The sequence below is a fragment of the Leucoraja erinacea genome, chromosome 12 (genome assembly GCF_028641065.1).
Source record: "Leucoraja erinacea ecotype New England chromosome 12, Leri_hhj_1, whole genome shotgun sequence".
NCBI classification, from domain to species: domain Eukaryota; kingdom Metazoa; phylum Chordata; class Chondrichthyes; order Rajiformes; family Rajidae; genus Leucoraja; species Leucoraja erinaceus.
The window spans coordinates 1404979-1432478 of record NC_073388.1 but is presented as its reverse complement, the minus strand read 5'-3'; the positions used below and the strand labels follow the sequence as shown (position 1 = coordinate 1432478).

Genomic DNA, 27500 nt, shown 5'->3' with positions numbered 1-27500 from the left:
CCAGCCCAGCAACAAAACACACCCTATATTAGCAGAGCTATTTTTAACTGGACATTGGCCGTGGAGGAAACAAAGTGCAGGAACTAACAGTTCAGGCCAGCGATCAGATCTGTCCTGAAGACACCATTTCCCATTTCTCCCTCTCTTCAGATGCTGCGCCAATTGTTGAAGATTTCAACCAGTTACTATTCCCACCCGAGACGGTGGCGCAGCGGGTAGAGCTGCTGCCTCACAGCGCCAGAGACCCGGGTTCAATCCTGACTACAAGTGCTGTCTGTATGGAGTTTGCACGTTCTCCCCGTGACCTGAGATCTTTGATTCCCCCCACACTCCAAAGACGTGCAGGTTTGTAGATTAATCAGCTTGGTGTACGTGTAAATTGTCTCTAGAGTGTGTAGGATAGTGTTAGTGTGTTGGGATCACTGATTGGCACGGACCTGATGGGCCGAAGGACCTGTTTCGGCGCTGTATCTCTAAACTAGTGTGTGTAGGATAGTGTTAGTGTGCGGGGATCACTGGTCGGCACGGACCTGATGGGCTGAAGGGCCTGTTGCGTACAGTTTTGGTCTCTGAGGAAATACATTCTTGCCATAGAGGGAGTACAGAGAAGGTTCACCAGACCGATTCCTGGGATGGCAGGACTTTCATATGAAGAAAGACTGGATAGACTCGGCTTGTACTCGCTAGAATTTAGAAGATTGAGGGGGGATCTTATAGAAACTTACAAAATTCTTAAGAGGTTGGACAGGCTAGATGCAGGAAGATTGTTCCCGATGTTGGGGAAGTCCAGAACAAGGGGTCACAGCTTAAGGATAAGAGGGAAGTCTTTTAGGACCGAGATGAGAAAATCATTTTTCACACAGAGGGTGGTGAATCTCTGGAATTCTCTGCCACAGAAGGTAGTTGAGGCCAGTTCATTGGCTATATTTAAGAGGGAGTTAGATGTGGCCCTTGTGGCTAAAGGGATCAGGGGGTATGGAGAGAAGGCTGGTACAGGATACTGAGTTGGATGATCACCCATGATCATATTCAATGGTGGTGCAGGCTCGAAGGGCCGAATGGCCTACTCCTGCACCTAATTTCTATGTTTCCGACATGTTTCGGCACTGTATCTCTAAACTAGTGAGTGTGGGATTGTGTATGTGTGTAGGTGTGTGTGTGTGTGTGTGTGTGTGTGTGTGTGTGTGTGTGTGTGTGTGTGTGGTGAATGTGTGTGTGTGGGTGTTGTGTGTTGTGTGTGTGTGTGTGTGTGTGTGGGGATCAGAGGGTGCGCGTGCGCTGTGTGTCTGTGTGTGTGTGTGTGTGTGTGTGTGTGTTGTCTATGTTTCGTGCGCGTGTGTCTGTGTGTGTGTGTGTGTGTGTGTGTGTGTGTGTGTGTGTGTTCGTGTGTGTGTGTGTGTGTGTGTGTGTGTGTGTGTGTGTGTGTGTGTGTGTGTGTGTGGGGATCGCTGGTCAGAGCGGACATGTTTCTGCACTGTACCTCTACACTAAACCCGTGTACCATTGATCGAGGGGTTGCGTTACGGGATGGGCGCTACTTACGAGTCGGACTCGTCTGAACTGGAGTCATCGTCGCTGTGACCCTCGGCCTTCCACCGCTTGTATCCATCGATCAGCTCCGTTAGATATGACGTCTTCTTGCAGTTCTTCAGGATGAACTTGTGTTTGAGCAGCTCCCTGGCTGTGGGCCGCTGGGCGCAACGGAGAGAATGAGTGTCAGTCACTACCTGGCGGGACTGAGAAACGCAGACTGGCGGAAGGTTCCAGAACTACCACCTGCCAGCAGAACACTGACCAGTAACACCCCAGATAGACACAAGATGTTGGAGTTACTCAGCGGGGCCGGCAGCATCTCTGGAGGGAAGGAATGGGTGACGTTTCGGGTCTGAAGGGTCTCAACCTGAAATGTCACTCATTCCTTCTCTCCACAGATGGTGCTGGACCCGCTGAGTAACTCCAGCATTCTGTGTCTATCTTTGGTGTAGAGCAGCATCTGCAGTTCCTTCCTACACATCCTTTAACACCAGCTCTAGTTGCACCTCCCCAGATACATCCATCACCCGCTGAGTGCTTCCAACATTTTGTTTCAGGTTTCCAGCATCTGCAGGAGTTTGACTTGCAGGACTTTTCATTCCATCAGGATGGAGGTCGGATAGTACAGAAATAGGCCCTTCGGCCCAACACATTCATGCTGATCCACCCACACTTGTCCCATTGACGTGCGTTTGGCCAGAATCCCTCTATACGTCTCCTATCATAAAGTAACATTTGCAGATGACACAAAGCTGGGTGGCAGTGTGAACTGTGAGGAGGATGCTATGAGAATGCACGGTGACTTGGACAGGTTGGGGGAGTGGGCAGATGCATGGCAGATGGAGTTTAATGTGGGTAAATGTGAGGTTATCCACTTTGGTAGCAAGAACAGGAAGGCAGATTATTATCTAAATGGTGTCAAGTTGGGAAAAGGGGAAGTACAACGGGATCTGGGGGTCCTTGTTCATCAGTCACTGAAAGTAAGCATGCAGGTACAGCAGGCAGTGCAGAAAGCGAATGGCATGTTGGCCTTCATAACAAGAGGAGTCGAGTATAGGAACAAAGAGGTCCTTCTGCAGTTGTACAGAGCCCTAGTGAGACCACACCTGGAGTATTGTGTGCAGTTTTGGTCCCCTAATTTGAGGAAGGACATTCTTGCTATTGAGGGAGTGCAGCGTAGGTTCACCAGGTTAATTTCCGGGATGGCGGGACAGTCATATGTTGATAGAATGGAGCGACTGGGCTTGTACACTCTGGAGTTTAGAAGGATGAGAGGGGATCTTATAGAAACAGATAAAATTATTAAGGGATTGGACGCGCTCGAGGAAGAAAACATGTTCCCGATGTTGGGGGAGTCCAGAACCAGGGGCCACACACAGTTTAAGAATAAGGGGTAAGCCATTTAGAACGGAGATGAGGAAACACTTTTTCACACAGAGAGTTGTGAATTTGTGGAATTCTCTGCCTCAGAGGGCGGTGGAGGCCGGTTCTCTGGATGCTTTCAAGAGAGAGCTAGATAGGGCTCTTAAAAATAGCGCGGAGTCAGGGGATATGGGGAGAGGGCAGGAACGGGGTACTGATTGGGGATGATCAGCCGTGATCACATTGAATGGCGGTGCTGGCTCGAAGGGCCGAATGGCCTACTCCTGCACCTATTGTCCATGTCCCTGTCCAAATGTTTAAGAAGGAACTGCAGATGCTGGAAAATCGAAGGTAGACAAAAGTGCTGGGGAAACTCAGCGGGTGCGGCAGCATCTATGGAGCGAAGGAATAGGTGACGTTTCGGGTCGAGACTCGGAAAAATCTATGGAGCGAAGGAATAGGTGACGTTTCAGGTTGAGACCAGGAAGCATCTATGGAGCGAAGGAATAGTTGACGTTTCGGGTCGAGACCCTTCCGGGTCTCGACCCGAAACGTCACCTATTCCTTCACTCCATAGATGCTGCCTCACCCGCTGAGTTTCTCCAGCATTTTTGTCTGCCTGTCCAAATGTGTTTTACATATTGTTGTACATGCCTCAACCACCTCCTCTGGCAGCTCGTTCCATGTACCCGCAGCGCTATGAGCAAAAGTTGCCATCGGCCCAGACCCCACCCCCACCCCGAGTTGCGTCTGGGGCCCAGAGCCGGTACTTACGAAGGAGGGGTCCTTGTTCAGACACGCGTCGATAAACTCCTTGAATGATTTGCTGAACTCTCCCCCCAGCGTGGGCGGGTTGTTCTTGGGAATGAGGAAGAGGACCCTCATCGGGTGCATGTCCGAGTTGGGGGGCTCCCCCTTGGCCAGCTCGATGGCCGTGATGCCCAGAGACCAGATGTCAGCCTGGGGAGGGAGAGAGGGAGAGAGACAGTGTCACACAGGAGAACTGCAACACAGCACGGTGGGGCACGCAGGGGGCTGTAACACAGCGCAGCGCGATATACATCGTCACACAACGGGCTGTAATAGCGTAGTGCAGCGCAACAGGACTTTATAACAAGAGGAAACGAGTATAGGAGCAAAGAGGTCCTTCTGCAGTTGTACAGAGCCCTAGTGAGACCACACCTGGAGTATTGTGTGCAGTTTTGTCCCCCTAATTTGAGGAAGGACATTCTTCAGATTCAGATTCAGATTCAATTTTAATCTGAATCTGAATCTGAATTCTTGCTATTGAGGGAGTGCAGCGTAGGTTCACCAGGTTAATTCCCGGGATGGCGGGACTGTCTTATGCTGAGAGAATGGAGCGGCTGGGCTTGTACACTCTGGAGTTTAGAAGGATGAGAGGTGTTCTCATTGAAACATATCAGATTATTAAGGGCTTGGACACGCTAGAGGCAGGAAACATGTTCCCGATGTTGGGGGAGTCCAGAACCAGGGGCCACACACAGTTCAAGAATAAGGAGTAAACCATTTAGAACGGAGACGAGGAAACACTTTTTCTCACAGAGAGTTGTGAGTCTGTGGAATTCTCTGCCTCAGAGGGCGGTGGAGGCCGGTTCTCTGGAAGCTTTCAAGAGAGAGCTAGATAGGGCTCTTAAAGATAGTGGAGTCAGGGGATATGGGGAGAAGGCAGGAACGGGGTACTGATTGGGGATGATCAGCCATGATCACATTGAATGGCGGTGCTGGCTGGAAGGGCCGAATGGCCTCTTCCTGCACCTATTGTCTATCAGACACCGCTCCCCTGCTCAAAGGGGGACAGGGGGACCTCCTCCTCCTGAAATGGCCTCCTCCTGCACCTATTGTGTATTGTCACACGGGGGGCTGCAACACAGTGCAGTGCCACAGCATGACACATCATCATATGGGGCGGCTGCAACATGTCACAGTGATGCACTGGGGCAGCCAGAGACAGACGTTGTTTATCTTTAAAGGGAAGACATTTATTCACTGTGTGTTTTGCAGATTACTTCTGTCCTCGTGTTGCAAAGGGGCTAGTATGGAGGCGAGGTGCAGAATGGTCTCAGTAGCGGGCGGCGTGCACGACGTCACTTACCTTGGAGTCGTAGGCAGACTGCTGGATGACCTCAGGGGCCATCCAGAACGGCGTGCCCACGAACGTGTCCCGTTTGATCTGTGTGTCCGTCAGCTGCCCCGCCACACCAAAGTCCGCCAGCTTCACCTCACCCTGCTCCGACAGCAGGACATTGGCCGCTGGGGAGAGAGAGGGGGAGGGGGGGGGGGGGGGGGGGAGGGGGAGAGAGAGGGAGGGAGGGGGGGGGGGGGGAGGGAGAGGGGGGGAGGGAGAGGGAGAGGGAGAGAGAGGGGGAGGGAGAGAAGGTAAGAGAGGGTGACAACTACACACACACAACACTGTACACTGGAGAGATACCATGCACAAACAGGCCCTTCAGCCCACTGAGACCGTGCCGACCAGCGATGACTAGCACAATCTCACACTCACACACTAGGGACAACTTACAATTTTTGCAAAACCAATTAACCTACAAAACGTTTGGAGTGTGTGAGGCTAGAATAGTACCGGTGTTTCTTGCTCAGTACATGTTTTGGACCGGTCACGGTGGCACAGCGGTAGAGCTGCTGCCTCACAGCACCAGAGACCCGGGTTCGATCCTGACCACGGGTGCTGTCTGTACGGAGTTTGCACGTTCTCCCCGTGACCTGCGTGGGTTTTCTCCGAGATCTTCCGTTTCCTCCCACACTCCAAGACGTGCAGGTCTGCAGGTTAATTGGCTTGGTATAAGTGTAAATGTGTAAATTGTCCCTAGTCGGTGTGGGATAGTGTTAGTGTGCAGGGATCGCTGGTCGGCACAGACCCGGTGGGCCGAAGGGCCTGATTAGTGCTGGATCTCTAAACTAAACTAAATCAGAGGTTACGGGGAGAAGGCAGGAGAATGGGGTTAGGAGGGAGAGACAGATCAGCCATGATTGAATGGCGGAGTAGACTCGATGGGCCGAATGGCCTAGTTCTGCTCCCATCCCTTATGACCTTATAGGAGGAAACCGGACCACCTGGAGAAACCCACGCAGGTGACGGGGAGAACGTGCAAACTCCGTACAGACAGCACCCGCAGTCAGGATGGAACCCGGGTCTCTGGCGCTGTGAGGCAGCAACTCTACCGCTGCGCCACCGTGCTGGTGAAGTGGGCACCTGTAAGGGTTTTAGCTTTAGAGATACAGCGTGTATAAACAGGCCCTTCGGCCCATCGCGTCCATTCTGACCACCAATCACCTGTAAACTCTGGTTCCATGTCGTGCTCATGCTCAGCATTAACATTGTGCTCCTGTGCTGTGCTGTGATGGCCTCCCGACACCACCACAGGAGCCCGTTAACCCACAAACCCGCACGTGGCAAGAAACCAGAGCGTTCGGAGGAAACCCACGCGGTCACGGGGAGAACGTGCACACTCCACACAGACAGCACCCAAAGTCAGGATCCAACCAGAGCCTCTGGCGCTGTGAGGCAGCAGCTCCACCCGCTGCGCCACTGTGCCAATCTTTAATGGCCTCCATCGATGGCTGTGTGGTTTGTTCTCAAATACAGTCACCATATCTGCGACCACCCCCTCCCCACCCTGGTGTGACCTTGCCCCTACCTTTGATATCTCTGTGGATCTTCTTCTCGGAGTGCAGGTAGTCCAGGCCCTTCAGGATCTCCTTCAGCATGGTGGCGATCTGGAACTCGTCAAAGGGGCCGGCTCGGAGCTGCCGGACAAACGATGGTCACACACCAACATCCACGTAGCCCCTTCCCTCCATCTCGCCCAGCGTAACCACATCCCCCCCCTGCTCCACACCGCACTCCACGTGTGGCCTCACCAAGAATTGGAGTAGCTTCCAAACAATAGACAATAGGCCATTCGGCCCTTCCAGCCAGCACCGCCATTCAATATGATCATGGCTGATCATCCAATCAGCACCCCGTTCCTGCCTTCTCCCCATATCCCCCAACTCCGCTTTTTTTAAGAGCCCAATCTAGCTCTCTCTTGAAAGTATCCAGAGAACCGGCCTCCACCGCCCTCTGAGGCAGAGAATTCCACAGACTCACCACTCTCTGTGAGAAAATGTTCCTCGTCTCCGTTCTAAATGGCTTACTCTTTATTCTCAAACTGTGGCCCCTGGTTCTGGACGCCCCCAACATCGGGAACATATTGCAGACGAGGAAACACTTTTTCTCTCTCTCTCGCACACACACGGCGGTGGGAATGGGAGTCTATGGATGTATTTCAGGAAGAGGGAGAGTGTGGAGAGTTCCAGGGCAGGAATGCGGAACTGAGATGACCTTAGTGACCTTAGTGGAACAGGCTGTGAGATTGAGTTGCCGGGCAGATTGGCACGGCGTGATTGCTACGTACACCGGCTCCACCCTGCATTCATTCCTTCCTCTTCTCCAGAAGCGGCCTGGCCCGCTGACGGCGTTGTCTGGCTAATGTAGATTTCTAGAGAGTCTTAAGGGCCTGTCCCACTTACGTGACTTTTTCGGCGACTGCCGGCACCCGTCATAGGTCGTTACAGGTCGCAAGAAATTGTCAACATGGTGAAAATCCAGCGGCGACCAGAACAAGGTACGGCTCTTTGGGCGACTACTCACGACCGTACAGGCTTCACCCCGCGACATGTCGCCTGTATGGTCGCGAGTCGTCTCCTCAGTCGCCCAAACAGTTGTAGCGTCTTTCTGGTCGCTGCTGGATTTTCCGGGGGCTTATGGATGGATTCACACTTACCAGATCCAGTGCCGAGCCTCCTCCCAGATATTCCATGATGATCCACAACTTTGTCCCCTGTGAAGAGAGAAGCAAGATTGATGCGTTAGAGCTATCAGTGGACGAGCGCTGAAACGTTGCGCTGTAGCTGGGGACCATGTGGTGGCAGCCATTGTCTCACGGCCCGGTACCTCACGGCCCGGTACCTCACGGCCCGGTACGGCCCGGTACCTCACGGCCCGGCACCTCACGGCCCGGCACCTCACGGCCCGGTACCTCACGGCCCACCGCCCGGTACCTCACGGCCCGGCACCTCACGGCCCGGCACCTCACGGCCCGGCACCTCACGGCCCGGCACCTCACGGCCCGGTACCCTCATGGCACGGCCCACCGCCCGGTACCTCACGGCCCGGCACCTCACGGCCCGGCACCTCACGGCCTACCACGGCCGGCACCTCACGGCCCGGCACCTCACGGCCCGGTACCTCACGGCCCACCCCTACGGCCCGGCACCTCACGGCCCGGCACCTCACGGCCCGCCCTCACGGCCCGGCACCTCACGGCCCGGCACCTCACGGCCCGGCACCTCACGGCCCGGCACCTCACGGCCCGGCACCTCACGGCCCGGCACCTCACGGCCCGGCACCTACCTCCCGGCCCCTCACGCCCGGCACCTCACGGCCCGGTACCTCACGGCCCCTTGCCCCACGGCCCGGCACCTCACGGCCCGGTACCTCACGGCCCGGCACCTCACGGCCCGGTACCTCACGGCCCGGAACCTCACGGCCCGGAACCTCACGGCCTGGTACCTCACGGCCCGGCACCTCACGGCCCGGCACCTCACGGCCCGGTACCTCACGGCCCACCCCGGAACCTCACGGCCCGGCACCTCACGGCCCACCACCCTACGGCCCGGCACCTCACGGCCCGGCACCTCACGGCCCGGCACCTCACGGCCCGGCACCTCACGGCCCACCGTCCGGTACCTCACGGCTCGGTACCTCACGGCCCACCGCCCTACGGCCCGGCGCCGTGAGGTGAGTGGAAGCGCAATGGGATTAGTAGGATTTGTTGGTTGATGGGCAGCATTGACATGATGGACCGAACGGTCTTTTTCTGTCCTGGATGCTTTGATCACTTCCAACACACAAGGGGAAGATTGAAAGGGGCCTGAGGGCAAGCAGGAATGAGCCTGCACAGGACATGGAGAGGCAGCTACAATTACAATGTTTAATAGACACAGACAGGTACATGGATGGGAATATGGGCCAAATGCAGGCAGGTGGCACAAGTTCAGGGAGGCATCTTGGCTAGCATATGTGAGTTGGGCCAAAGGGCCTGTTTCAATGCTGTACCACAGACCAGCCTTCTCAACATTAGCCCCCATCTACACTTCACTCTGCCTTGGGGAAACAGCCAACATAATCAAGGACCACCCTCCCCCTCCCCCTCCACCACCAGATTTAGGAACAGCTTCTTCCCCTCTGTGATGAGACTACTGAACGGTTCTCCCATAAGCTAGTCGTAATCTTCCAACCTACCCCATTGCAGGCCTTGCACTTTTCTTTGTAAGTGTAACACTATATCGCTGCAACAGTATATTCTGCACTTTGGTATTTTAAACTGTCCACTACCTGCTGTACATGTGTATGAAAAACGACACAGAGTGCTGGAGTAACTCAGCGGGTCAGGCAGCATCTGTGGAGAACATGGATAGGTGACGATTCACAGAGTGCTGGAGTAACTCAGCGGGTCAGGCAGCATCTGTGGAGAACATGGATAGGTGACGTTTCACAGAGGATGGGTGCTGGAGTAACTCAGCGGGTGCAGCAGCATCTATGGAGCTAAGGAAATAGGTAACGTTTCGGGCCGAAACCCTTCCGGGTTTCGGCCCGAAACGTTGCCTATTTCCAGAAGGGCTTCGGCCCGAAACGTTGCCTATTTCCTTAGCTCCATAGATGCTGCTGCACCATAACTCAGCGAGTCAGGCAGCATCTGTGGAGAACATGGATAGGTGACGTTTCACAGAGTGCTGGAGTAACTCAGCGGGTCAGGCAGCATCTGTGGAGAACATGGATAGGTGACGGTTCGCAGAGTGCTGGAGTAACTCAGCGGGTCAGGCAGCATCTGTGGAGAACATGGATAGGGGCTGACGTTTATTTCACAGAGTGCTGGAGTAACTCAGCGGGTCAGGCAGCATCTGTGGAGAACATGGATAGGTGACGTTTCACAGAGTGCTGGAGTAACTCAGCGGGTCAGGCAGCATCTGTGGAGAACATGGATGGGTGACGTTTCACAGAGTGCTGGAGTGGTGACGTTTTGGGTTGGGACCCTTCCTCAGTTGGTGTGCGTGGTGTGATTGTGCTCATGTATGGTATGATTAGAAGCACAACACACAAACAGAAGCTTGCCACTGTACTGAGAGCAGTCCTGAGCTGACATCTACCTCATTCAAAACCGACTATTTTAAATCAGATGTTTCTGGACTTCACCTTGAGCTAAACGTTAATGCCGTTATCCTGCACCTACACACTGCGGACGACTCGATTAGAATTATGTATGGTCTTTCCACTGACTGGTTAGCACACAACACAAAGCTACTCTGTGTACTTTAAGGCGAGGTGAACAAGATGCCGGGGGCAACATTTATACACAGAGGGTGGTGGGTGTATGGAACGAGCTGTCAGAGGAGGTAGTTGAGCCTGGGACTATCACAATGGTTAAGAAACAGTTAGACAGGTAGATATATAGGACAGGTTTGGAGGGATATGGGCCAAAGGCGGGCAGGTGGGACTAGAGTAGCTGCGGCATGTTGGGCGGTGTGTGTCGATACTATATATATGTTATCACACATAATACTGATCCACCCACAGGCTTGATAGCTCTCTCTGTCTCTCTCTCTGTCTCTCTCTCTCTGTCTCTCTCTCTGTCCCTCTGTCTCTCACTAGTTAAGACTAGCTGAACGCATGGAGATGAAAGCACCTGGTGTTACCTCCACAGAGAGTTGCTAATAAAAAACTACGGATTCCAATCACTGTGTACAAGTCTGATCATTTCAACAGCGCAGGCAAGTTGGGCCGAAGGGCCTGTTTTCCACGCTGTACGACCCTGACTCTAAACTAAACGTGGCAATAACAAACCAATAGCCAAAGCCTGCAGCGCTCTGACAAGTAGCAGCGTAAATCTCAGTGAAGGACCCGTGCATTGCCTCACCCCGAGCGCAGACTGATGAAACTCACTCCCCCATCAAGTCAAGTCAAGTTTATTCGTCACGTACACATAAGATGTGCAGTGAAATGAAAGTAACGTTGCCTCACCCCGACTCCACGATGGAGCAGAGCCCAGCGCACCACGAGGTGTTAACAAACAGAGCCACTTTGATGCTGCTGGACAACACGGTGATCCCACGCACACCCGGCTCAGACACGGACAACAGACTATTTGGATTTCCATGTCCGACTGGCCATGCTCGGAAATCGCTATAAAAACATGCGGGGTACACAATTTCTTGCCGGCCACACGCGAGGCTTCGGCCGTGGGCCCTGTGGACGGTAACATCGGGAGCTGACCTGGTTGGTGACCGACTCCGAACTCCGGCGACAGCAGCTTTGTCCGCCCCGAATGGTGGGGCTTGAATCGGCCCGTTGGCGGGGCCTTTCATCGCCCGGCGCGGCTTAAAACCGGGCGCAGGATCTTCCATCGCCCGGCAGTGGCTTCAATATCGGGAGCCTCGATGGCCTCGATGCACCAATTTGGTTTTAGGCCAGCGCCGGGCGATGAAAGGCCCCGCGAACGGGCCGATTCAGCCCTTAGAAAGCGACTGATAAAGTCCGGATTACAAAACATGGGGGGGGGGGGGATTGTCCCCCACATCTCAAAGCAGGATTTCCGTCCATGCGCCTGGCTGCCGTATCCCCCCCCTCCCCTTCCCCCACCACCACCACCCTTTCCAATTGATCCCACTCCCTTGCTCATTCCTCAAATCCCTACAAATCGTTCCCAAAATATGGATACAGATCCCGCACCGATGTTGCAGCAACTGATGGTCCGTCATGTTACTCCCCTTGTCTGTAAAGCAGCAACTCCACCGCAAGCCGTCGTGCTGCCCAAAGCTAGTCCCACTCACCCACGTTTAAGAAAGAACTGCAGATGCTGGTAAAATCGATGGTAGACACAAAATGCTGGAGTAACTCATTGGGTCAGGCAGGCAGCATTTATGGAGGGAAGGAATAGGCCACGTTTCGGGTGGAGACCCTTCTTCTGACCTTGTTCTACCCCCTCCCCTGACATCAGTCTGAAGGAGGGTCTCAACCCGAAACATGGCCAATTCCTTCTCTCCACAGATGCTGCCTGACCCGCTGAGTTACTCCAGCACTCTGTGTGTTTACCCACTTACCAGTGTATCCTGCTAAACCTGTCCAACCCCTTCAACTCATGGCCCACACGAGAACACACAAAACAGGGGTGGGGTCGGACACTCAGTGCTTTCACTTGCTCTGCGATTCACAAAGAACCAGGCAGAACCAACCTTTGCCCCGTGTATACAATTGCGAGGATTCAATTCCTACAATGCACAAGGGAGTGTCGAGAGTGAATGTGTGGAGTCCCACCGCACAGTGGAGGGTCCACTTCACCCAGTGGAGGGGCCACTTCACCCAGTGGAGGGGCCACTTCACCCAGTGGAGGGGCCACTTCACCCAGTGGAGGGGCCACTTCACTTGCCCGCGGATCCCTGGAGGGAGACGGCTTTTCAGGGCTCTCGGGTGCAACTTTCTCTTTAGACCGAGTTGCAGGAGGTCGAAGGCAATTGGAGCGGGGCCTTACGAACACCACCCCCGCGCAATGTGATCATGGCTGATCATCCCCGGGACTCAGCGAGCGCACCCCGTTCTCTGCCTTCAAGACCCATGTGCCCTTGCAACCGCTACTTTAAGAGCCCTATCTAGCTCTCTCTCGCCAAAGCATCCTTTGAACTTTGCCTCCACCGCTGTCTGAGGCAGAGAATTCCACAGACTCACCACTCTTTGTGAGAAAAAGTGTTTCCTTGTCTCCGTTCTAAATGGCTTACCCCTTAATCTTAAACTGTGGCCCCTGGTTCTAGACTCCCCCAACATCGGGAACATGTTTCCTGCCTCTAGCGTGCCCAAACCCTCAATAATCTTATATGTTTCAATAAGATCCCTTCTCATCCTTCTAAACTCCAGAGTGAACAAACCCAACTGCTCCATTCTCTCAGCATATGACAGTCCCGCCATCCCAGGAATTAACCTTGTAAACCTACGCTGCACCCCCTCAATAGCAAGAATGTCCTTCCTCAAATTAGGGGACCAAAACTGCACATAATACTCCAGGAGTGGTCTCACTAGGGCTCTGTACAACTGCAGAAGTACCTCTTTGCTCCTATACTCGACTCCTCTTGTGATGAAGGCCAACATGCCATTCGCTTTCTTCACTGCCTGCTATCTCTTATCTGTCCTGACAGGAGTACAACAGCAATGAGCCAAGCGAGCAGATTGAGACGCAGGGAAGGTGTTGACCGTTGATCACATTAGCGGGCTACAGAAGGGCCGGGCTGGCATTGAAGGCTCCTGGGCACAAGGTGGTCACAGCAGGTAAAGGCAGCAGATCACACTCGAGCTAGTAGTACTGACTAATGACGATAGAAAGTGCAGGACAGACTGCACAAAACAAACAGTGAAAGGCCTGGATTGAGTGGATGTGGAGAGGATGGTTCCACTAGTGGGAGAGTCTAGGACCAGAGGTCACAGCCTCAGAATAAAAGGACGTTCCTTTGGGAAGGAGATGAGGAGGAATTTCTTTAATCAGTGGGTGGTGAATCTGTGGAATTCATTGCCACAGATCAATCAGTTCATGTTTTCTCAGGCACAGATTGACAGATCCTTGATCAGTACTGGTGTCAGTGGGTATGGGGAGACGGCAGGAGGCTGGGGTTGAGAGGGAAAGAGAGATCATCCATGATTGGATGGTACAGTAGGCTTGATGGGCCGAATGGCCCAATTCTGCTCCCATCAAGTATGAACATGAACAAATCAGGCCCTTTGGCCCATCATGGCCGGCACCTACCCGCACTAATCCCATTGAGGAACCAAGGGCAGGGTGGAGCAGGGAGGTGATGTGATGTGGTAGCTTCTCCAGATCACTGGTGCAAGGCCCAAACCTGCGGTGAAACTATAGTAATGCTCGGGCTGTGCAGCCGTATCGGTGACTGTGATCTCGTCACTATTGATCGGAGTAACGTTACATAGAACGCAGGACAGAGAGAAGCACGGAACTGCAGATGCTGCAAAGCGCTGGAGGAACTCAGCGGGTCGGGCAGCCATGTTTAATCGGACTTGATCTTGCACTGAACGTTATCCTGTGGACGGCTCAATAAGCTCATAAGGGGCAGAGTTAGTGGACTCCATCAAGTCTACTCCGCCATTCAATCATGGCTGATCTATCTCCCCCTCCCTCTCTTCCCCATTCTCCTGCCTTCACCCCTGACACCTGTACTGATCAAGAAGCTGTCAATCTTTGACACCAGAATGACTGACTATTCACAGGATTCACACAGGCGGTGCCTTAAGGCCATTGGGAGAGGCGAGGGGGGGGGGGGGGGGGGATGGAGGGGAGGGTGGCAGGAGGGGCTTACCACAGCCTGCAACACCACCTCCGCCCAGAGGAGGTGCCAGGCGCTGGGAATGGCAGCTGAAGCTCCTACATAAGGGATTCGAGACCTTGCCTGTAAACCTGACCACAACTAGAGCTGAACTATGACCCCCCTCACTGCTGACCCTCACACTATCATTGAACGGAATTTCCTTGCTCCAAAGGCATACAGGTTTGTAGGTTAAGTGGCTTGGCAAATGTAAAACAAATTGTCCCTATAGGCTGTAGGATATTGTTAGTGTGCGGGGATCGCTGTCGTCGGCGCGGACCCTTGGGTGCAGGGTGGTGGGGAGGGGGGGAGGGGGGCAGAGGGTGGAGGTGGGGCCAGAGGGGTGGAGGTGGGGCCAGAGGGGTGGAGGTGGGGCCCGGGGGTGGAGGTGGGGCCAGAGGGTGGAGGTGGGGCCAGAGGGTGGAGGTGGGGGCCAGAGGGTGGAGGTGGGGCCAGAGGGTGGAGGTGGGGCCAGAGGGTGGAGGTGGGGCCAGAGGGTGGAGGTGGGGCCAGGGGGTGGAGGTGGGGCCAGAGGGTGGAGGTGGGGCCAGAGGGTGGAGGGTGGGGCCAGAGGGTGGAGGTGGGGCCAGAGGGTGGAGGTGGGGCCAGAGGGTGGAGGTGGGGCCAGAGGGTGGAGGTGGGGCCCAGAGGGTGGAGGTGGGGCCAGAGGGGGTGGAGGTGGGGCCAGAGGGTGGAGGTGGGGCCAGAGGGTGGAGGTGGGGCCAGGGGGTGGAGGTGGGGCCAGAGGGTGGAGGAGGGGCCAGGGGTGGAGGTGGGGCCAGAGGGTGGAGGTGGGGAGGGTGGGGGGGGGGCCAGGGGGTGGGGGTGGGGCCATAGGGTGGAGGTGGGGCCAGAGGGTGGAGGTGGGGCCAGGGGGTGGAGGTGGGGCCAGAGGGGGGGGGTGGGGCCAGGGGGTGGAGGAGGGCCAGGGGTGGGGGTGGGCCAGAGGGGGGGTGGGGCAGAGGGTGAGACGGGGGGTGGGGGTAGGTGATAGGGGTGGAGGCAGATGAAGAGGGGCATGATGTACCCTTGTGCCCTTCAATAACTGGGCCATTGAGGGCTTTGACTCCAATACTCCCTCAGGCCCTTCATCCCGATGTCCTTCCCTTATTAATCCTCACAACGTGTATCAGCTTGCAGTTATCAGGATGAAATTCCATCTGCCAGGCTCTTCCTATTCTGCTCAAAGATCAATACCTTCCTGTAAGCCAAGACTGTCCTCCTCACTATCAATAACACTGCTGACTCTGGTGTGATCAGCTACTGTGTGATCACACCTCCCCATGGTCAGTGTATCTGGCACTAGGCAGAGTCCGAGCAACAACGGCCATGGTAGATCACAGCTCACAGAGTCAACCCTCACCACCGACATCCACCCTGCATCACCACGCCAAGAGTGGATCCGATCTGCCGATGCCTTCAATCCCTGGTGGCCAATGTTTTGGACCAGGTGTTCAAAGACGAAGGCCCATGTAGACTACACCAACTGCACCGAAGGTAGACACAAAATGCTGGAGTAACTCAGCTGGACACACAGGCAGGATGAGAGGGGATCGTATTGAAACATATATAAGATTATTAAATGGTTTGGACATGCTAGAGGCAGGAAACAAGTTCCCGATGTTGGGGGAGTCCAGAACCAGGGGCCACAGTTTAAGAATAAGGAGTAAGCCATTTAGAACGGAGACGAGGAAACAATTTTTCACACAGAGAGTTGTGAGTCTGTGGAATTCTCTGCCTCGGAGGGCGGTGGAGGCAGGTTCTCTGGATGCTTTCAAGAGAGAGCTAGATAGGGCTCTTAAAAATAGCGGAGTCAGGGGATATGTGGAGAAGGCAGGAATGGGGTGCTGATTGGGGGTGAGTGGGGCCACACTGGCCCCCTCCCCCCTCCCCCCATGGTGGGCCCAGAGGGTGGAGGTGGGGCCACCCTCCGCTCCCCCCTCTGCACCCCTCCCCCCACTGTTCCCAACTGATACCAACGCTAACTCAAGGAACTGCAGATGCTGGAATGTCCAGCAATATGCAAAGTGCTGGAGGAACTCAGTAGGCCAGGTAGCATCTGTGAAGGACATGGACAGATAACAGAGGGGAAATGTTTAATCGGAACCCAAGGGACAACCTTGTCCACACACAGGGTGGTGGGTCTATGTAATGAAGCACCAGTTGTGACAGGTATCATCACAACATTTAAAAGACACCTGTACAGGTAGAAGGATGCGAGCCAAACGCAGGCAGGTAGATCTAGTGCAGAAGGGCAAGTAGGCTGGCATGAGCAAGCCGGGCCGAAGGGCCTGTTTCCGTGCTGTATATCACTGTGACATTAGTTCTATTGTTACAAAGGACATGTTTTTTGCTCACCTTTAAATATGATCCGTAATACTTGGTTACGTAAGGGCTGTCGCATTGACTGAGGACCGTGATCTCCTGCTGGATGTCCTCAATCTCATCCTCGGCTTCCTCAAGGTCAATGATCTTGATGGCCACCACTTGTTGAGTCCGATTGTCAATTCCTTTGAAGACTTCACCGAATGACCCCTTTCCGATCCGCTCCAGCTTGGTGAAGAGTCCCTCAGGATCTGCTCGGTAATTCTGACAACAGAAAGATGGCAACGCTGAGATTCTGTTTCAGAAACAGTTAGACGGGTTTGGAGGGATATGGACCAAGCGTAGGCAGGTGGGACTAGTGTAGCTGGGACGTTGTTGGCCGGTGTGGGGCAGGTTGGGCAGGTTGGGCCAGTTTCCACACTCTGTGTATCACTCTGTGATTCTACGACGTTCCGGTGGGAAAATTTGGACCAATTTTCTTTGTGTGTGTGTTTCCAGTCTAGGCCATGCCCACATGCCCAGCACGGACATTGTGGGCTGAAGGGCCTGTTCCTGTGCTGTACATGTTTTATGTTCTATGTTCGCCAGCGGCCCACCGAGTCCACGCCGACCATCGATCACCCATTCACACACGTTCCATGTTATCACACGTTCTCATCCACTCCCTTCACACTTGGAGCAAGTTCTAGACACCACTGAACCTTAAACCCCATTGATAGACAATAGACAACACGTGCAGGAGGAGGCCATTCGGCCCTACACGCCAGCACCGCCATTCAATGTGATCATGGCTGATCATCCCCAATCAGTACCCCGTTCCTGCCTTCTCCCCAGGTTCTTTAGTAACTTGTCAGTTTCTTTGTTGATCTAAATTTGCAGGGCAAAGAAGATCACCAAAGACAGCTCCCATCCTGCGTTTGGACTGTTCGACCTGCTGCCCTCTGGAAGGCGCTATAGGTGCATCAAATCCAGGACAAACAGACTCAGGAATAGCTGCTTCCCGAGAATTATATCTACCATAAATTCAAATCCACACATGCACTGACTACACCGCCCAACACGGACTTCCATCTGTATATATGTATATATGTATGTAGCGCCGTAGAATTTGTGCACCTATTCCCCCCCCCCATCCCCCCTCCTGTTTTGTTTGGCCACCACTTGTTGAGTCCGATTGTCAATTCCTTTGTATGACTTCAGTACGAGCAGCTTTCAGTTTCACTGTACATTGTATAAGACAATAGGATCTGCTCATATCAATAACTGACAACAGTTTCTTTGTTGAGATTCTGTTTAAGGCGCATGTTGACGGGTTTGGAGGGATATGAACAAAGCGTAGGCAGGTGGGACTAGTGTAGCTGGGAGAAAGGCCCATGTGGGGCAGGTTGGGCAGGTTGGGGGCCAGTTTCCCACACCTCTGTATCTCTCTGTGAAAGCATCCACGAGTTCCTGGGAAAATTTGGACCCCATTTTCTTTGTGTGAATGTTTCAGACTCACAAATCTCTGTGAGAATGCCCAGCACGGACATTGTCCTGTTCCTAAATGGCTTACATGTTTTATATGTTAAACTGTGGCCCACTGAGTTCTGGACTCCCCCAACTAACACACCCATATCACACATTTCAACATCACCATGCACAGGTTTCCAACAGGAGGAAAAGTTTAAGAGGACTGAACCTGAGACAAAGCATTGATAGGGACCAGCGACAACACGTGCAGGAGGAGGCCATTCGGCCCTACACGCCAGCACCGCCATTCAATGTGATCATGGCTGATCATCCCCAATCAGTACCCCGTTCCTGCCTTCTCCCCAGGTTCTTTAGTAACTTGTCAGTTTCTTTGTTGATCTAAATTAAGGCGCATGTTGCAATCAAAAGCGCTTGAACAATTGGTTGGGAATAAAGCCCAAGTCGAATGCCTCTGCCGATAGGCAGCAGCCTCTACCTGCCGCGCCACTGTAAGAAAGACCCATTATGCCAACTCCTCCCCATATCCCCCTGACACTGCTATCTTTAAGACACCATCAATCTAGCTCTCTCTAGGAAAGTATTCAGCCAATGAGCCAATCCAGGTACCTCTGAGGCAGAAGAAAGCTAATGACATGTTGGCCTCTCCGTGAGAAAAAGATTTCCTCGTCTCCGTTCCAAAGGCTTACTGCCTTTACTTAAACTGTGGCCCCTGGTGAGGACTCCCCCAACTAAGTACAGGTGCAGTTTCATCTCCTTTTGAACATAACCATGCACAGGCTATTGAGGGAGGGACAGGAAAGGTTCAGAGGAATAATTCCCAGGCGGGTGGGACCAGTCAAATGGGGCAGAGAATCCAGGATGGACGAATTTGTATTCACTGGGCCTGTTTCAGTAACTGCATCTTCCAAGACTCTATTACAACATAGGGGAGTCCCATGCTGTCACAGGAACAACATGAAAACTCCACATAGACAGCACCCGAGGACATGATCGAATGCGGGTCTCTGCCGTTGAGGCAGCAGCTCTACCTGTCGCGCCAGTAACTTTGTTAACTCTCTGAATAAAACCTCTCTTTAAACCTTGGATTATGCCAACTGCAACTGTGCACCACCCTGGGTCAGGCACTACCTCATGCCATGCTGGTGACACCATCAACCATCACCTCCCAACACTAGGGGCAGTATTCTGCCAATGAGCCAATGCAGGTACAGCAGGCAGTGAAGAAAGCTAATGACATGTTGGCCTTCATTGTGAGAGGATTTGAGTTTAGGAGCCAGGAGGTTCTACTGCAGTTGTACAGGGCCCTGGTGAGACCGCACTTGGAGTATTGTGTGCAGTTTTGGTCTCCTACTTTGAGGAAGAAATTTCTTGCTATTGAGGGAGTACAGCGTAGGTTCACCAGGTTAATTCCCAGGATGGCGGGACTGTCATATGTTGAGAGAATGGATCGACTGGGCTTGTATTCACTGGAATTTGGAACGATCTTATAGAAACATATAAACTTCTAAAGGCATTGGACAGGTTAGATGTGGGGAAAATGTACCCAATGTTGGGGAGTCCAGAACCAGGGGTCACACAGTTTAAGAATAAGGGGTCGGCCATTTAGGACTGAGATGAGGAAAAACTTTTTCACCCAGAGAGTTGTGAATCTGTGGAATTCTCTGTCACAGAAGGCAGTGGAGGCCAATTCACTGGATGTTTTTTTTCCCCCAAGAGAGTTAGATTTACTTCTTGGGGCTAACGAATCAAGGGATATGGAGAGAAAGCAGGAACGGGGTACTGGTTTTGGATGATCAACAATGATCATATGCCTGTCCCGCTGAGTTACTCTGCCCAACAGCGAGTGGTGCGAGACTAATGCTCTGGAAACCTTTCACAAAGAGAGTTAGAATTCTTAAAGATAGCGGAGTCCTACAGGATATTTCTTAAAAGACAATAGACAATAGGTGCAGGAGTAGAGGCCATTTGGCCCTTTTAGCCAGCACCGCCATTCATTGTGATCATGGCTGATCAACACCAATAAGTACCCCGTTCCTACCTTCTCCCCATATCCCCTGACTCCGCTATCTTTAAGAGCCCTATCTAGCTCTCTCTTGAAAGCATCCAGAGAACCTGTCTCCACCGCCCTCTGAGGCAGAGAATTCCACAGACTCACAACTCTCTGGGTGAAAAAGTTTTTCCTCATCTCCGTTCTAAATGGCTTACTCCTTATTCTTAAACTGTGGCCCCTGGTTCTGGACTCCCCCAACATCGGGAACATGTTTCCAGCCTGTAGCATGTCCAAGACCTTAATAATCTTATATGTTTCAATGAGATACCCTCTCATCCTTCTAAACTCCAGAGTGTACAAGCCCGGCTGCTCCATTCTTCTAAGATTCTTCCTTTAGCAGGGATCGTCAAACTCCTTGACCCATCGCACTATCCTTGATCGGACTTTGCTGGCTTTACCTTGCACTAAACATTATTCCCTCATCATGTATCTATACACTGTAAATGGATCGATTGTAATCATGTATTGTCTTTCTGCTGACTGGTTAGCACGCAACAAAAGCTTTTCACTGTACCTCAGTACACGTGACAATAAACTAAACTGAACTGAAACATTTTGTGTCGATCCCAAATGATTGGCTCCATCTCCAGTCACACTGAACCAACTAGGAAATGCAATAATGTGTCAGAGAATATTGTCATACGTCTCAAAATCAGAACCAGTTTTGGGAGCAAAATCAGGAAGGCAGATTATGATATAAATGGTGTTAAATTGTGAAAACAGGATCTGGGGGGGTCCTTGTTCATCAGTCAATGAAAGTAAACATGTAGGTACAGCAGGCAGTGAAGAAAGCGAATGGCATGTTGACCTTTATAACAAGAGGAGTAGAGTAGAGTATAGGAGCAAAGAGGTCCTTCTGCAGTTGTACAGGGCCCTAGTGAGACCACACCTGGAGTATTGTGTGCAATTTTGGTCCCCTAATTTGAGGAAGGACATTCTTGCTATTGAGGGAGTGCAGTGTAGGTTTACAAGGTTAATTCCCGGGATGGCGGGACTGTCATATGCTGAGAAAATGGACCGACTGGGCTTGTACACTCTGGAGTTTAGAAGGATGAGAGGATATCTTATTGTAACATATAAGATTATTAAGGGTTTGGACACGCTAGAGGCAGGAAACATGTTCCCGATGTTGGTGTAGTCCAGAACCAGGGGCCACAGTTTAAGAATAAGTGGTAAGTCATTTAAAACGGAGACGAGGAAACACTTTTTCACCCAGAGAGTTGTGAGTCCGTGGAATTCTCTGCCTCAGAGGGCGGTGGAGGCCGGTTCTCTGGATACTTTCAAGAGAGAGCTGGATAGGGCTCTTAAAGATAGTGGAGTCGGGGGATATGGGGAGAAGGCAGGAACGGGGTACTGATTGTGGATGATCAGCCATGATCACATTGAATGGCAGTGCTGGCTCGAAGGGCCGAATGGCCTACATCTATTGTCTACAAGTTTTTACCTCAGTCTTCTGACTGTAGAGTCACTGCAGAAACAAAGACTTCTCACTGTACCTTGGTACACATGACAATGAACTAAACTGAAACAGGCCGTTCGGCCCATCGAGGCTGTGCCGACCAGCAGAATGGAGAAGGTGGGCCGAAGGGCCTGTTGTCGTGCTGTACATCTCCATGACTACCATGACCAGATAGCGGCCCTGTTGGTTATTAGTGTGGGTTGCGTACACTCTCCCAGTGATGTCCACACTGCCTTGTGACCCGGCACTTTGCAACGGCCCACACTGAAACACCAATCTAACCTTATTTACCAAAATAGACAAAGCAGCCGGAAGGCTCCGCGGCAGAAGATAGCAGAGCTGTAGGCAGGATGGGTGGAGTAAGTGATAAAGGCTGGAGGTGAAAAGGACGTCAGATATGGAGAGACGAGTGGCATGTGAAGATGAGGAGAGGGATTTGGGTGGAAAGTTCATAAGGTCATAAGTGGTGGACCATTCGGCCCATTAAGTCTACTCCGCCATCCAATCATGGCTGATCTATCTCTCCCTCCAAACTCCATTCTCCCGCCTTTTCCCCGTAACCCCTGATGCCCGAAGGTCTGTACAATTGGAACAAAACCTTCCAATTCATCAACTACAACTGACAGCGGTAGAGTTGCGGCCTTGCAGCGCCGGGGACCCAGGTTCGATCCTGACCAGGGGAGCTGTCTGTACGGAGTTTGTACATTTGCCCCGTGACCGCGTGGGGTTTTCTCCGAGATCTTCAGTTTCCTCCCACACTCCAAAGACGTGCAGGTTTGTAGGTTAATTGGCTCGGTATAAATGTAAGATCGCCTCTACTGCGTGCAGGAGAGTGTGAATGTGCGGGGATCGCTGGGCGGTGCGGACTCGGTGGGCTGTTTCCGCGCTGTTTCTCTAAATCTAAAGCCTCGCACTAAATGTTATTCCCTTATCACGTATCTATACACTGTAAATGGGTCGACTGTAATCATGTATTGTCTTTCCGCTGACTGGTTAGCACGCAACACAAGCTTTTTACTGTACCTCGGTACACGTGACAATAAACTCAACTAAATTAAAACTGCAACGAAAGATCATGTGATGATTAAAATGGACTTTGACTTGACTTGACTCATTTGCATTTGTTGCTGCTTCCTCCCTGCCTGCCTCCACCCGTCAGACCAGCCGTGACTCACACCCTAGTACGCCTCGACCCCTCCCAACCTCACTCACTCAGGCACGGTCTCTCTGCATTGAACCTTTACAGAGAGCAGTACAGCACGAGAACAGGCCCTTCGGCCCACAGTGTCCGTGCCAAACCTCCTGCCACGTGTGACTAATCTCCTCTGCCTACACGTGATCTACACCCCTTCCATTCTCTGCATATCCATGTTCCCATCTGAAACCTCATCTATTGCATCCGCTGCTCCAGGTGTCAGCCGCTCTACATCGGTGAGACCAAGCTTCGCCCAACACCTCCGCTCAATTCGCAATAACCAAACCAATATCCCGGTGGCTCAGCACTTCAACTCCCCCTCCCATTCCGAATCCGACCTTTCTGTCCTGGGCCTCCTCCATGGCCAGAGTGAGTCCCACCGCAAATTGGTGGAGCAGCACCTCATAGTTTGCTTGGGTAGTTTACACCCCAGCAGTATGAACATTGACTTCTCCAATTTCAGGTAGTCCCTGCTTTCTCCCTCCTTCCCCTCCCCTTCCCAGCTCTCCCACAGCCCACTGTCTCCGTCTCTTCCTTTCTTCTTCCCACCCCCCCCCCCCCACATCAGTCTGAAGAAAGGTCTCCACCCAAAACGTCATCTATTCCTTCGCTCCATAGATGCTGCTGCACCCGCTTAGTTTCTCCAGTATTTTTGTCTACCTTCCATTTTTCTAGCACCTGCAGTTCTTTCTTAAACATAGAGCCTCTTGCACATCACTATCCTATCCGCCTCCTCCACCACCCCTGGCACCGCGCTGCAGGCATCCCTATGTAAACGTGAACTTTCCCTGCACAGCTCTGTATGGTAACTGGCCCTCTGTACAGTCAGTAGGGAGTGGATGTGGAAGTGAGATCATATAGAACTATCGTGAACATGTGATCGCTGGTCGGCACAGACTCGGTGACTCAAAGGGCCCGTCTCCGTGCTGTATCTCTAAACTAATCTCTGTTAAACCTCCCCCCTCTCACCTTAAAGCCGTGCACACTCGTGGGGAAACAATCTGCCTTATGACTTCACCCTCGTATAAGTTAAACTCCATTTGCCATTTTTTCCCCTGATGATTCCTATCTATCTATCTATCTATCTATCTATCTATCTATCTATCTATCTATCTATCTCCCGTTTAGTTTACTTTAGAGATACAGCGCGGACACAGGCCCTTCGGCCCACCGAGTCCAGCGATCTCTGCACACTAACACTATCCTACACCCACTAGGGACAATTCACTATTTCACCAAGACAATTAACCTACAAATGTGCACATATTTGGAGTGTGGGAGGAAACCGGAGCACCTGCAGAAAACCCACGTGGTCACGGGGAGAACGTACAAAGTCTGTACAGACAGCACCCGTAGTCAGGATTGAACCCGGGTCTCTGGTGTTGTAACTCTACCGCTGCGCCACCGTGCCGAGTCACAATCCCCCTCGCCTCAATCTGACCTTCCACCTACTTTTGGATCACCAGCAAACTCATAAATCATCCCCCAATTCTACAACATTCATGCAAATAGTGAACAGGTTGCAACTCGCAGGAGATAACGACATCCAGTGGAGGTGCTGCATCTGGACCTCCACATTGCCAATACCCTCCACAGATGCTGCCTGACCCACCCGCTGAGTTACTCCAGCACTCTGTGAAACGTCACCTATCCATGTTCTCCACAGATGCTGCCTGACCCGCTGAGTTACTCCAGCACTCTGTGAAACGTCACCTATCCATGTTCTCCACAGATGCTGCCTGACCCACTGAGTTATGGTGCAGCAGCATCTATGGAGCGAAGGAAATAGGCAACGTTTCGGGCCGAAATCCTTCTGGAAATAGGCAACGTTTAGGGCCGAAACCCTTCCGGGTTTCGGCCCGAAACGTTGCCTATTTCCTTAGCTCGATAGATGCTGCTGCACCCGCTGAGTAACTCCAGCACTCTGTGAAACGTCACCTATCCATGATCTCCACAGATGCTGCCTGACCCGCCCGCTGAGTAAAGGGCCTGTCCCACTTACGCGATCTTTTTGGCGACTGCCGGCACCCGTCATGGGTCGCCAAAAATGTTCAACATGTTGAAAAATCAGCAGCGACCAGAAGGACACTACGACTCTTTGGGCGACTGAGGACACGACTCACGAGCGCACAGCCAGTATGGTCGTGAGAGGTCACCCAAAGAGTCGTGGCGTCTTTCTGGTCGCTGCTGAATTTTCAACATATGACGGGTGCCAGCAGTCTCAGAAAAGATGGCGCAAGTGGGACGGGCCCTTGACTCCAGCATTTTGTGTCTATTTTTTTAATTCAAAGTGTAGCTCGGTAAAAGGAGGGAATTTTCTGTGACAAGTCTGTACAGGGGCAGTGTGAATGGCCGGGTCCCACACTGATTATCTGTCAACTGCAGGTGGAGTTTTAACTGGAGGTGGAGTTCACACAGGAGAACTTTTTTCACACAGAGAGTGGTGAATCTGTGGAACTCTCTGCCGCAGAGGGTAGTCGAGGCCACAGTTCATTGGCTATATTTAAGAGGGAGTTAGATGTGGCCCTTGTGGCTAAGGGGATCAGGGGGTATGGAGAGAAGGCAGGTACAGGATACTGAGTTGGATGATCAGCCCTGATCATATTGAATGGCGAATGGTGCAGTCTCGAAGGGCCGAATGGCCTACTTCTGCACCTAATTTCTATGTTTCTATGTTTCACATCTCACTCTGTTCCTCACCGCACCTTCAAACAAAGTCTTGCATTCCAGAGCCCGGAGGTTGCTGGGAGGGGCGATACCTCGCTTGGCAGCAAGGTTTACAAAGCACGGCACCCACCCTGTTGAGCCAGAAACTGTGACGTGTGATGCATGTGATCCCAGCCCAGGGCTCGGGCAGTTCCACCGGTTCCACAGGTGCGTCCACACCCCGAGCATCTGCCGACTGCTTATGTGACAGGAGCAGAATTAGGCCATTCGGCCCATCAAGTCTACTCCGCCATTCAATCATGGCTGATCTATCTCTCCCTCCCAAACCCATTCTCCTGCCTTCTCCCCATAACCCCTGACACCCGCACTAAACCCGATGTTGGGGGAGTCCAGAACCAGGGTCCACAGTTTAAGAATAAGGGGTAAGCCATTTAGAACGGAGACGAGGAAACACTTTTTCACACAGAGAGTTGTGAGTGTGGTATTCTCTGCCTCAGAGGGCGGTGGAGGCAGGTTCTCTAGATGCTTTCAAGAGAGAGCTAGATAGGGCTCTTAAAGATAGCGGAGTCAGGGGATATGGGGAGTAGGCAGGAACGGGGTACTGATTGGGGATGATCAGCCATGATCACATTGAATGGCGGTGCTGGTTCGACGGGCCAAATGGCCTTTTCCTGCACCTATTGTCTAATCAAGAATCTATCTATCTCTGGTTTAAAAATATCCACAGCCGTCTGTGGCAAAGAATCCCACAGATTCACCACCCTCTGACTAAAGAAATCCCTCCTCATCTCCTTCCTGAAGAAACGTCCTTTAATTCTGAGGCTGTGGCCTCTGGTCCTAGACTCTCCCACTAGTGGAACCATCCTCTCCACATCCAATCTATCCAGGCCTTTCACTATTCGTTCACTGTCACTGTTCGAGACAGACAGACACACACACACACACAGACAGACAGACAGACAGACAGACAGACAGACAGACAGACAGACAGACAGACAGACAGACAGACAGACAGACACAGACACACACACACACACACACACACACACACACACACACACACACACACACACACACACACACACACACACTACGAGTTTCAGCAATGTTGTTTATTCTCAATTAGTTTTGTTCTTCTCCTTTCAGTGCACCTCCCCAAAAACGGTCTTCCTATTTTTCTTGGACACACAGTCCTGGAGTAACACAGCGAGACCCAGGCAGCATCTCTGGAGAAAAAGGACCCTTCTTGAACTCAGCAGGCCGGCTCAGTATGAAGAAGGGTCCCGCCCCGAAAAAAATCACCCAGCCTTTATCTCCAGAAATGCCGCCTGACCCGCTGTTACTCCAGCACTCTGTGAAACGTCACCTATCCATTTTTCTCCACAGATGCTGCCTGACCCGCTGAGTTACTCCAGCACTGTGTGAAACGTCACCTCTCCATGTTCTCCACAGATGCTGCCTGACCCGCTGAGTTACTCCAGCACTCTGTGAAACGTCACCTATCCATGTTCTCCACAGATGCTGCCTGACCCACCCGCTGAGTTATGGTGCAGCAGCATCTATGGAGCTAAGGAAATAGGCAACGTTTCGGGCTGAAGCCCTTCTGGAAATAGGCAACGTTTCGGGCCGAAACCCGGAAGGGTTTCGGCCCGAAACGTTACCTATTTCCTTAGCTCCATAGATGCTGCTGCACCCGCTGAGTTACTCCAGCACTCTGTGAAACGTCACCTATCCATGTTCTCCACAGATGCTGCCTGACCCGCTGAGTTACTCCAACACTCTGTGTCTTCTCTCTTGTGTTTTAGCCCCAGGGGAGTTTTGTCAGCTTGCAAACCTTTCCTGCTGCTAACACACCCGACTGTCATATGAGGAAAGATTGAAAAGACTAGGCTTGCATTCACTGGAGATTAGAAGGATGAGGGGGTGTCTTATAGAAACATATAAAATTATAAAAGGACTGGACAAGCTAGTTGCAGGAAAAATGTTCCCAATGTTGGGCG

General features: G+C 52.4%; 1 protein-coding gene across 2 annotated transcripts in view; it reads right to left on the bottom strand.

Annotated features, from left to right (window-relative positions):
• Positions 1 to 27500, bottom strand: part of stk26 (serine/threonine protein kinase 26) — a 61046-nt gene that overhangs the window by 9249 nt on the left and 24297 nt on the right. For both annotated transcript variants that reach the window (XM_055643438.1, XM_055643439.1), the window contains exons 2-7: positions 16693 to 16923; positions 7698 to 7754; positions 6570 to 6678; positions 5009 to 5166; positions 3670 to 3855; positions 1543 to 1691 (exon numbers count right to left, since the gene is read on the bottom strand). In XM_055643438.1, coding sequence (XP_055499413.1) covers positions 1543 to 1691; positions 3670 to 3855; positions 5009 to 5166; positions 6570 to 6678; positions 7698 to 7754; positions 16693 to 16923 — 890 coding nt within the window. The remainder of the gene's footprint in view (positions 1 to 1542; positions 1692 to 3669; positions 3856 to 5008; positions 5167 to 6569; positions 6679 to 7697; positions 7755 to 16692; positions 16924 to 27500) is intronic.